General features: G+C 41.1%; 2 protein-coding genes across 2 annotated transcripts in view; one reads left to right on the top strand and one right to left on the bottom strand.

The window, feature by feature from the left end:
• TRAPPC12 (trafficking protein particle complex subunit 12) overlaps positions 1-978 on the bottom strand; it is a 49,159-nt gene extending 48,181 nt beyond the window's left edge. The window contains exon 1 of the mRNA XM_053459873.1: positions 875-978. The gene's annotated coding sequence lies outside the window, so the exon portion shown is untranslated. The remainder of the gene's footprint in view (positions 1-874) is intronic.
• A 129-nt stretch (positions 979-1,107) lies between these two features.
• EIPR1 (EARP complex and GARP complex interacting protein 1) overlaps positions 1,108-12,778 on the top strand; it is a 75,782-nt gene continuing 64,111 nt past the window's right edge. The window contains exon 1 of the mRNA XM_053459038.1: positions 1,108-1,262. Within this exon, the coding sequence (XP_053315013.1) occupies positions 1,221-1,262 (42 nt within the window). The 5' untranslated portion in view covers positions 1,108-1,220. The remainder of the gene's footprint in view (positions 1,263-12,778) is intronic.

Raw genomic sequence — 12,778 nt, 5'->3', positions numbered from 1 at the left:
CGGTATCCACGCTGCTTCAACACCGTGTCTGACAACCGGTATCCACGCTGCTTCAACACCGTGTCTGACAACCGGTATCCTCACCACTCAAACACCGTGTCTGACAACCGGTATCCTCACTGCTCCAAAACCATGTCTGACAACTGGTATCCTCACTGCTCAAACACCGTGTCTGACAACCGGTATCCCGTATCCTCACTGCTCAAACACCATGTCTGACAACCGGTATCCTCACTGCTCAAACACCGTGTCTGACAACCGGTATCCCGTATCCTCACTGCTCAAACACTATGTCTCACAACCGGTAGGACGCTCCTGAGGAGATTGTGAAATATGTTCTTCTAAGAGTGGTTTAAATGATTGTTTTTAATCCAAAACAAGGGTAGAAAGCATTTAGTGGGATGTCAGTGGGATTACGTGATGTGGTGCATTATAATTACAAGGCATGTTGGGGAGACAAATAAATCAAATTGTGTGGATTAATTTAACTTGTTAGGTTATATTTCTTATATTTTTTTTTAAATGATCAGATGTTTTATACACAGCCGTGTGGAATTACGTGCACTCGATGGCGTGGGGAATTCTTACACATTTAAAACAATACCCTGGAGCTCTTCGACAGTCTGTCATTCCTTTATTCGCTGCTTTACTGCTTAAGGGTCCAGTTTTATTACTTGCCATTAGCGGATATCAGCACTGAGGGGATATGTAAGGGGCAATGGCTACACAGTACATGACTTATCACTGCCCTGCATGAAGGTAGCACTAACATGGCCCCAAGGTTTGGCCGTTGAGTTACGGGCGCTGCGCACCTAGACGGAAGGAACGGTGGGTTTTCGCACAGGTACAACCGGAACCAGATGTTGCTGCTCACCTGCTATCCTGCGCTCTTCTACCCCTCCAAGCCACGGACAGCTGCTGCCGGCATATACTGCGCATGCGCAGTGTTTCCCGGAAGCATCCCTTAGCCCTACGCAAGCGCAGTGACTTCCCTGAGTGACGGAGTTAAAGGCGTCCCATTTTCTTAACATCCCTCAGGCAGAGCGTTCACTTAGGAAACGCATGCGCAAACATCTTTTTTTTTATCAATCAACTTTATTTAAAAAGTATATCATACGTACCAGGAAGACAGGTAACTACGGGCGCTGACATGCACCAGAATTAGCCAGCAAGTGCAGCTAAACAGAAGAGGTTGGTGGTGCAATTGATAAACGGGTGTTATGGAAGACGACGCGCCAGTTATCTACGGGCTGGAATTTCAGGTGTGTGTTGTCCAAATCAGGATACGTGACATCATGTGTGATGTCACCTAACCGGATGCAGATGTGATTTGTATAATGATAAAAACGTATAAGAGAAAAGTCATAAATTAGAACTAGATAATATGCCGCCATGTTACCTCCCGGTGTGTCTCAAGTGATCGTTTTGTGCAGGGGATTGTTGGATAATGGCTGTCATACATGCCAACTGTCTGGGTTTGGAACTGGGTCTTAGGGGTTCTAGCTGACTAGACAGTAAGTAAAATACAGAGGCAATGTGTAATGGTGATGTATTCCTGTGTCGCACGCATTATGGAAAAGTGATTGTGTTTTTTTTTTTTGCCAAATTCTTATTAAATATGATAATGACGATAAAAGTATTTTTGGGAATACCCATAGAAACATACAATGTGATGGCGGGTAAGAACCATTCGGTCCATCTAGACTGCTCATTTTTTCTGTTTTTGGTCGCTTCATAGATTCAGGATGGCGTCATCCTTATCCCATCCATGTTTAAGTGCCTTTGCCGTGTCTACTGGGAGGCTGTTCCATTTATCTACCACCCTCTCAGTAAAGTAAAATGTTCTTACATTGCATCTACACCTCTGAACCTCCAGTTATAGACTATGACCTCCTTGTTCTAACGTTTCTCCTCCTGCACTTTGTTAAATCATTGAATGTATTTAAATGTTTCTATCACATCCTCTCTCCCCCAAGTTATATAAAATACCGTATTTGCTCGATTTATAAGACGACCCTGATTATAAGACAACCCCCCAAAATCAAAATATTAATTTAGGAAAAAAACAAAAAGCCTGAATATTAGACTACCCTATAGGAAAAAAGTTTTACTAGTAAATATTAATTCATGTAAACTATTTTTTCTTATTTAATAAAAGCTATGATTGAGAAAAATATATATATTTTATTTGCCAACCTGCCCCCCCAATTATGCACATCTGCCCCCAGGCTTGCCACTCTGCCCCATGATGTGCCTTTTAACCCTCTATATGCCACTCTGCCTCCAGAAATGTCTTATACCCTCCTATATGCCACTGTGCCCCATGATATGCCTTTTAACCCCCTATATGCCCCTCTGCCCCATGATATGCCTTATACCCCTATATGCCACTCTGGCATAAAGGGGGTTAAAATGCATATCATGGGGCTGAGTGGCATATAGGGGGTTAAAATGCATTTCTGGATATATATATATATATATATATATATATATATATATATATATATATATATATATATATATATATATATATATATATATATATAACAGCAATCACACTCCTATCAAGCCAAGGCAGCCAGTACATGCTGGAACCTAGGGATGATAGTAGTGTGATTACAGCCTCCCTATGCCATGCTACAACCCCCACCCCTCTTACACATCCATGCTATCACACACACACACACACTCATTCACAAACACTTAAATACTCATTCATTCCATTAATCACACATGCTCAAAAACCCTCCCCGACCCCCTTACCTGAACTGCAGATCTCCCACTCGCAGACTTCTGCAGGGGCCCGGCTGTGCGAGCAACTTCTCTGGCCCTGCCCCCAGAGGAAGGAGGGGGGAGGTAGAGTTATGTGAGGACTTTGCTAGCTTCCTGTTCTCCTGCTGCTAGAAGCAGAGACGCTGCTCGCGACCAAAGCCCGGTAAGCAGCACGGCCCCAGCAGAATGAGGTCTGATTAGAAGACGACCTTGATTATAAGACGAGGGGTATTCTTCAGAGCATTTGCTCTGGAAAAAACCTCGTCTTATAATCGAGCAAATACGGTAATAAAGAAATAGTTAAATTTTTTAAAAAACAAAAAACTATTATATATTTGTATGTGTAAGATGAGTTCGGTATAAATTTCTGGGGCCAAATGATAACCACGGTCAGAAGTCTCAATCAGGCAGCTTGGGGATGTCTGGTCATGATAGTTTTTCTGAAAAAAAACTTTTTTTTTTTTCTCCCTTTTCCCACTAGTTTACTGCCGTTGGAATCATTACTTGAATGCAGGTGTCTTGATATAGATTTTCTTTACTTTCTTGGCAAGTAATAGTTTATTAGAAGGACCATTATTAGAAGGTTTTGCACCATAAACGAGTCCGTACTAAAGGTTTGACGTTATTGGCTGTTACATGGGGTAATATCCAATGTGGGTCTACTAATCTATAGAACATTTTATAGTTTCAATAGGAACCGTTGTGTGAAAAATCCTATGTATTTTTCGGAAAATGAAGATTATTAGAGCCTCAACCAACACTTTATATTGGATAAAAGTGGTACAAAAATAAAAGAACAAGAAAAAAAAAAATATAAAATTATTTATATATATATATATATATATATATATGTGTGTGTGTATAAATTGCTCTATTAAATAAATGTATTTAGGAACACACAGTGGCCATGTGAAAAAGTACCTGGTCCTGTGCAATATCTGTTCTCCAAAGCTATGCATACTTATTGGTCGATGTTTTATTCAGCTGTACGGCTGTTTTGACGCACTCCATCTCTGTGAATGTAACGCAGTGACGTTCCAGAGTTTCTCCAAGCATGAATCGCTCGTTTCAGATCCTGGCACAAAATCTAATAGTGTTTACGTCTGGACTTCCCAAACGTTCAATTTATTAATCTTCAGTGATGCTGGTTATGTTGCTGCATGGTGCTTGAGCTTCAGCTGATGGATCCCCTGTACTGTTCTGTAATAAACAGCAGAAGTAACAGTTCCTTTGTCCCAAACCATGACACTGCCATCGCTATACTTCACCATAGGTATGAGGTTCTTCTGAGAGAATGCATAATGGGGACCCTTATAGCCCAAAAAGTCCCATCTTTGTCTCATCTGTTCGTAGATCTCTTGAGGAGCATCCATGTCCTTTCAGACAGGCTCTAGATGATGAGCATTTGTTTCTTAGCATGGTTTACACCTTGCTCCTTTGCAAGGGTTCCCATGTTTATCTTCTGCCTTTGTAATAGTGGAGTCATTAGCATTGACCTTAGTTGAGATGAAAGAGGCGTACGAATCCTTGGATTCCCCTCTATGGTCATTTGTGACCTCCTGTACGGTTTCACGCACTCCTCGGAGAGATATTGGTAGGCATGCCACTGCTGGAAGATTCACTACTGTCGCAAACCTTCTTAATTTGATGACAAGGACCAATGTTGGCTTTGTGTTGGGCAGGCCTTGGCCAATCGAGGCTGAATAGTTTAGTCTTCAAACACCTGACCCTATTAATCCCTTTTGTTGGGTTGTGTTCTCTGAGGGACAGTACCTTTTCCCAACTCAAATAAATAGAAAGAGTAGCAAACTTTGGGGTCTATAACATAATAATCAAACGGGGAACGAATGCCTGTTCACACAATGATGTGCTGATAACAACATTAAAGTCCAGCTTCTGCAATCGCATTAATATTACCTGTAAGATGCAGAGACACCGGACAGCTCTTTTAATCGGTCATTTTTATAAAAATATATCCTGCTGGGCAGAAACGTTTCTAATACAGGCCTGGAATCCTGCTGTCTACGGCTCCAAATATGCACAGCCTTAGATGGGTGTTTTTGGTATTTGCTAGGTATGGCCTGAATTCTAGCTTTGTTTTGTGTACTTATTGGTGATTATTATTGTAGCAGCAACCCAGAAATCTGAATTTCTGTGCCTTTTTAGGTTATGCGCTCCTCCTTTTTTTTTTCTTGTTGTTGTTGTATATTTTTTTGTGTTGCGCAAATTTGCAGGTTCTGAGCAAACCTTGGAGTTGAGAAGCCCCTCCTGGCACTCAGGTGCTTCATAAATGGCTTTAAATTGCTTGAGAGTCTCTGGGGTTAAAATCCAGAACAGTCCTGTTGATTCAGCTCGTTGGTAAGTAATATAGCCATAAATAATTAGATAGGATTTGCCAACCTTGGGGTAGTGGTGGGGTAAGCAGTATATGGCCAGATAATGTCTTAGATGGGTGTTTTTTTGAATGGTATTCGCTGTATGTTTTGTTTTGTATCTAATTCCTGGTGCCTCAAACTGACTATATTATTATTGGTCTCATACTTGTCTGTCTGGATCCCAGCCTTGTGTTCTAGGTGAAAGGAACCACTCAGCCTACTTTTAACTTGTTGGCAACCATAAGATGTATTATGATGTCTGGATGACTGAGGGTGTAACAGTCATACATGGGGACATCCAGGCTCCAAATACCAGTAGCCCTCCCTTTTTGGGATGCGGGTACGGGGATAGGAAAACTGGCCGTGGTTGAATTTCTCCATGGTGACCCGGAGAAGAGACGCTTCACCTGGAATCTCCAGGCAAAGCCCAGACGTGGTAATGGTATGTCGTATGGTTTTTGTAGCGGTAGGGACGTTTCCCTGCCAGTAAACGGTTAATGTTGTTATCCTGGGTTCTCCCCGTTCAGCAGTGCTGGCTCTGGGCTAAAACATGAACAATAACGGCGCTAGTTACACTTGAATAAAGGAAAATACCTGAACGAGTAGCAACTAAAGAAAAGAGTTCCCAGGGCAGAAAAGGGATTGCAATTAAGCTCTGGTGACAAAGGGGGGTAAAACCCCTGGTCACAAAGGGGTTAACATTATGTTAGGGTGGGATTCACGGCCATATCTGTCTTTGAGTTGGGTAAATGAGGCTATGGTTAAATGACACGTAGCGGAAGGTATATGTGACAGAATGACCTGTCATACAGGGGCCCAAGGTAGTCAGAGATGGCTCCAGCCTGGCTGCCAAACAGGCATGAACTCTATTGTTAAACTAATCCCATTAACAGGATGGCTACCAGGGGGAGATTCAGTAGCTAAAGGGGATTAAAGGTTGGGCTGTATGCATGTATCTGTTAATTTATGTTAATGAAGTTCTGTGGCTATATGAGTCTATGTTTTACAACAATAAACTGTTCATTCCTGCTGTACTCAGTTCAAGGTAGTTGTGTCTACTTATTGGGTACACATAGCAGGGTTCCAAGGTGCGCATGCTGACTGGTGCTGGAAGTGATTCCGGGGACAACAGGAGGATACATGTGGGTGATCTCTGGGAGTTACTACAGCTCTCTTGGTGAACCCGTTACAGTATAATTGTGTGATATAAAGTAAGGCGTGTTCTAAGAGAAGTAGAATATACGTGACCGGACATTCTCCCCGCATCGCTATCGGTGAAACAACCAAATAAAAAAAATAAAAAAAAAAACAAAAAAACTCCATTCTGACAACAGCAGTTTTGTTTCAAAAGGTTACAAGCGTTTTCTTCTTGATTGCAGTAAATGGCAATCAGATCGTTCTGTTAAACATCCCCCTTGTGCGTCTGAATGCGGACGGCATGATGTAAAACAACCCGTTTTATATCTGGAGTACCTGCGCTGCGAGCCGGCCCCGAACTACTGTGCCCGCAGGGCGAAACATGATGTGGCCCCGGGGGTCTGCAGCTTCCACGGGGCCACAGAAGAGTTGGAATGTCACGTCTCGAATGTCAGGTAGGATCTTTATCAACACGAAGCCTTCTTCGCCAGGACTTCCAGGGATGATGTGTTAAAATAACACCATGAAAGCTGTGAATGTTGCAGACACATCACAGCACGCTATAAATCTAGCCTCGTCCTTGAGTTTCTAAGCCAATGTATGAATTCCGTGGCCATCGTGATGCTGCGGATGACCCACGGCATGATTCTGCTGCTTCATATAAGGGATTCAGCCGGACGTGTAGACATTCTGCTGCGTATCAGCCCTTGTGGAAGAGCTCGTTCCTATCATGAGATTTTTGGTTTAATGACAGTTTGATTATTTATTTATTTTTGGGACTGGTTTTTTTTTGTTTTAATAAGAAGCCCCTCCCCCCAAAAAATTCCATAATAAAGAAAAATGATTAGAACTTTAGAGCTTATGACCTCGCTCTATAAATACCGCAGTGCACAGAAGGTCATGTCACGCCAGCGCTCCGTCATAGAAGCCCCAGAGGAAGTGCCGGGCAGCAGCGGAGACTGCCTACATGCATCGCGTAGACATCTGCCAGAGAGGAGGATCCGGGTGCCTGCAGCGCTGCGAGTAATCTGGATCTTAGTGTTATAGTCCGATTTCTATTTGAGGACGGATTATAACACAAGGGGTATATTTGAGCAAATCGATTCAACTATTGATTAATTGTTGTAGCCCTAATCTTCATTATCTGTCATCCAGAGATTTTCATTGTCTCTTTTTCAAATGTGAAGATTAAGAAGAACCCCCCCCACAGCTCAGCATAAACTGGTGCAGGGGTCCGTTCAAACCCCCGTGTGCAGAGACCTGGTTCGCACGGCGATCCTCGTGCCGCTCTCCCGTCGCTTTAATGCTGCTAATTAACTCCGGATCACGAGACGTGCTTGTTCAGGGTCTCCGTATATCACATTGCGGATCGGCTGCTTTCTAAGCAATTATTCTGTCTGGATTCATGGGGGGAAATCTAAATAATTTCAGGTGTTTTATTAGTGTCTTCTTTTTTTTTTTTTTTTTTTACCTGTGAGATTAATTCCATAACTCCGAGGGTGTAATTCTATCCGTCCCATAACCAGGACTGTAATAAAATACTTTGATACACAACGTTATTTGGATGTGCTTCGGAGATGATGCTGTAAAGAAGCCAAGTCGTTCCCTGTACCTTTTTTGTTTTTGTCCCCCCCCCTTTTTATCAATATGTCCCCTTGGCCTGTTTCTTTGATGTTCACGTTTAAATCATCTTTTTTTTTTCTTCTCTACTCCAGTAAAACTCTTCTTCCCAAATTGTCCCAATGATGAAATAAATTGCATGAGCCGATCTCCCCCCGACCGCCTCCCGCATCATTATTCAGTGAAGCTGTAGAAAACTTTCCGTCCGTTTAAAGCAGGGCCACTTAAATTATACCGTACGTGCTTCTTATACAAAGTAATGCGAGGGCTGAGTTTCACATTCAAATGATTTTTCTATGAATATATATATATATAATTATATATTACTAAACAAACCTCACAGTCTTAATAGGGGGAGCGATTTCTCAGTTCTTTCGGGGTTTTTTTGCAACTTTTTCTATAGGGGGTATTTAGAAGGGGGGGCTGCTACGGCAAACTTTTTTTTTTTTTTTTTTTTTTTTTTTTAAGCAAAAAGGTCAGGAATATAAAAAGGATTCCATGAAATAAGGGGACAGGCTAATGGGATTTGTAATGACCGTGGAGGAGGCATTCTCAAGAGCTGCAGCTTCTACCTAAGGGAAGTTTAAAAAAAAAAAAAAAAAAAAAAAGATTAATGTATATTAAAGCGTTGTCTAAACCTCCTTTGCGCTCTTGAGCGCGTGCATCACTAAATCGGTAGAACGCACAATAACCAAGCAATAAAGTAAAAATAGTAGAAAATGCTAGACAAATAATATAAAAAATGCACTAATAATGTGTGTAATAGAGCTGCAAAGTGCCGATAAACAAATGAAAAAGGAAACCTGCGGTACCGTTCAAAGCTTTGGGGTCACTTAGCCTTTTTACGGGGGGGGGGGGCGTTTCTAGCTGTGTAACAATTCTAAGAGGGTTTTTCTAATGATAAATTGGCTTTTAACCCCTTAACGACAATCCACGTACATGTACGGGGTTGCCGTGCAACGGGTTAACGACAATGCCCGTACATGTACGGGCTGCCGTTAAACAGCTGCATCGCCGCGATCGCGGCGTTTTCGCCGCGATCGGCGGCTTTGCAGCATCCACGGAAGCCTCCCAAGTGAGGCTGACCGTGGATCCGGGGAGGGCAGCCCTCCCCGGAAGAAAAATGGCCGCCGCCGCACCGATCATGAAAGATCGCGGCGGCGCCCGGCTAAAACAGCTTAGGAAGCGATCTGAATCGCTTCCTAAGCATAAATGGTGTTACTGACATGCCTCGATATCGAGGCATATCAGCAACACTAGCCCCCGACCCCCGATCACCTTGTGATTGCTCCGAAGAGCAACCACAAGTGCCATCCTATGAATGACGTTGCCGTCATTCACAGGATGGAATTAACAATAGATCTTAGTTCACAGAGGGTCTATCCAGACCCTCTTGTGAACTCTCGAGCTCCTCCTGCAGGTTGAATGCAGGTACTGCATCCAACCATGCAAGGTCAATGGAGTCCAGCTCACTAATGAGTGATTAGTAAAAAAAAAAAAATAAAAAAAAATTTAAAGAAAATTTTTTAAAAAATGTTTAAAAAAATAAAAATAATATGGTAACATATAAAAATCCCCACTGTCACCAAAAAAAAAAAAAAAAATAATTAATAAGCAAGTCCTAAAATTCTTTATCTTTACAAAAATTCCAGCATGGAAAGAGTTAAAATATTGGCATTACAAATGCCCATAGGGTGTCTCGTATTAAAAAATGCATGAGTTGATGGGGTAAATTGAATTGGCCGGGTTCAAAGGTGTCCCAAATATGGGACATGGGGGCAGTAGGATCAGATGTCTAAATGGCCAAAAAATACACACCTCACAAAGGCGGCCTTTTACCTCCCAAATAACCCAACAAACCCATGCATGTGGGGTATCACTGCGCTCAGGAGATGTTACTGAACACATATTGGGGTGTTGTTTGACACGGACATACACCAGGAGCGATAATTTTATACCTGAAGTACAACGTGTGTGGAAAAAAATACAAAAAAATTTACTACCATAAAGTTTCACAAAGGCTGGTGGTAAAATTAGTGCATGGAAAGGGTTAAATTACCAGCATGTGAAATACCTTGGGGTGTCTAGTTTTTAAAAATATATGACTTGATGGGGTAAATTGCATTGGCCGGCTTCAAAGATACCCGAAATGGCACATGGGGGGAAGAATTACCAGATTTGGAAAAAAAGGTTTTGAAATAGCAAAACGCTACCTGTACTTATTGCCCCATAACGTGCAGAAAAAAGCATAAAAACATTGGGTATTTCTAAACTCAGGACAAATAGTAGAATCTATTTAGCAGGTTTTTTCATTCGTTTTTGCAGATGAGTAAAAGTTTTTTGTTTAAAAAGTGAGAAAAAGTAATTTTTTAACAAAAAATCCCCATATTTTATCATTTTTTTTATAGTAAATTAGATGATATGATAAAATTAATGGTATCTAAAGAAAGCCCTGTTTGTCCTGAAAAAAACAATATATAATATGTGTGGGAGCATGAAATGAGAGAGAAGAAAATCACAGCTAAACAGTAACACTGAAAAACGTTAAAATAGCCATTGTCCCACAATATACTACGAGTAATAACCCCTATTGTCCTTAAGGGGTTAAGCTTGGGTAAGTGAACACAACATGCCATTGGAATACATGAATGATCCGTGTGATAAAGAGCATCTGCACGCCTATGAAGATATTCCACTAAAAATCAGCCATTTCCAGCTACTTTACCAGATCCTGGGAAAAAGGCCCAATATGTTGTAGTGCTGCTCGCCATTTACGAGGACACCCGATCTGCTGAAGACCCTCTGACATTTCTAAATATTCAAAAAACCTGATGAAGCACATATTTTAACGAGATTCTCTATATACTTGTGGGTCACCAATAACCAGTGTATTTTATTTTTTTATTAAATAATATTTCCCCCCTGATGTCCAGTAAACACCCAATGGAACTTTGTAACTTTCAAAAAAAAAAAAGGGAAAAAAATAAAAAAATACTATATGAATACCCCTTTACATGGGTTGTCTACCATACTAAAGTATACAGTTGGCTTCTCAAACTGTTCTTAGCGTTATCGACCCAACACATGGGGAAACGGCACTTTTTATTGTCCTTATTACATTTATTTATTTATTTTACAGATAACATCCGATTTGTTTTGCTTCCCTTTATCCTCAAACATTGTTGAGGTTTCTTGTGTACGGAGCTTTGAAGTTATGGCATCGTTAAGTACGAGGGCATTGGATCATTTTTCGGTAATGGGGGTATGAGAGCCCTTATATCACGTAATTACACCAGGACTGTATCGCGGGTTAGAGGCTACCGTGCACTAATGTCCGTTGTTGTGCTGTTACTTCGCAGAGCAGATACTAATCACGACGTGGAATGCAAATTATACCCAAATCATCTCTGCAGGTACTTATCTGTTATTCTGTATCCATCATAAACCTAATCAACCGTTACAAAAGGTTTTGTGACCGAGTCTGTCCCCAACACGGAAACCGGTTCAGTTTCTCTTCTATTCTGTAGTGCAAACACTTGTTGATGAAGTGTTCTAGCTAAGTGCCTGCGGTCATGATTGTCTTGGTTTTAGAAGAGGAACCGGTCAGTGCGTGATTAAATTGTATGACTTCATCCATTGATTGGATAGCATGGCAAATTATCTCTTTCTATTCATTGGGGTAATAATTAGTGTGTTTATACACAACTTTGTGTTCTGCTTTAACCCCTTTTACAACAAATGTCACATGACATTATTAAATGCACTAGCAGATGGATACCATATCTACCAACGGCCTGGACTCCTCTTTGTCTCGTATGATTCCAGTGTATGTTCCCGAGCTAACCAATTAATGAAACAATCTCTCAAGCTGATGTTGGTATATTTTACTAGTTTAAATGCCTGAACTTTAGACGTTGGGCTGGTCCCCAGTGACATTACAAGTGATGTCCTTAGGGTTTCAAGACAGAATCAGATGGAGAACCATCTCCCTTTCACTGGAGAGAACTAGAAATAAAATCAGCAAACAGGATATAGTAAAATCCGTTGGCGATGTCATCAGTGATTTCATAGGTGATTACTGTACAGCCAAAATAACCATTAGCTTCTTGGTCAAGTTGGCTTTCAGTGGGGCTAAGATCAGGGCTGTATGCAGGCAACTTGAGTACCTCCACACCAAACTCGTCACACCATGTCTTCGTGGACCTTGCGTTGTTCACAGGGGCACAATTGTGGACCCTTCAGAAAAAGTCCTGGGTGGATTTGTCCTTTCCCGTATCCTAAGCCCATATGATTTGTGTCAACAAAATTATATCGCTTTAAGAGATTAGTACGGTGTTTTTTTTTTAATAGAAGACTAGATTGGATTTTAGATAAGTAGTATCCTGGCTGTATCCTAGATCCTATCTTTCAAAACAGTTTAAATATTGGAGAGGTGTATCATCGGCTCTGTTTTTGTGTTACTACAAGAGAGTAATTCTCTTGTAAATAATGCTCAAGAGGGTCATTTTTAAGTATCCTTTTGGTTTTTATACAAATTGCTCAAATTGTAGACTTTTGCTGTAGCAATTTATAAATCTAAATACAAAAAAGTCAACATATGTGTTGTGTTCCTCAGTTTCAGTTTAATTAAATCACTTTGATGCTCTATTGGGGTAGCCATACAATGTGTAATCCTACAAATCCTAAAGGAAAACTTGGGCTATGCAGTCACGAAGTTGACGGACAATCTTTGTAATCTGTAAACTATTTGTTCCATTTTTCTGCCTTGTAAGGTGTTTAATCAGACAGGAACGTAAATGCATTGCACACCTACTTCTAGAAAATTATATACCTTGGTGTGCAGTCTGTGTCACCGATTAAAAATAACTCATACT

This window comes from Spea bombifrons, chromosome 3 (assembly GCF_027358695.1).
Source record: "Spea bombifrons isolate aSpeBom1 chromosome 3, aSpeBom1.2.pri, whole genome shotgun sequence".
Classification (NCBI taxonomy): domain Eukaryota; kingdom Metazoa; phylum Chordata; class Amphibia; order Anura; family Pelobatidae; genus Spea; species Spea bombifrons.
The sequence above is the reverse complement of the archived record's forward strand: the minus strand, read 5'-3'. Positions and strand labels throughout refer to the sequence as shown.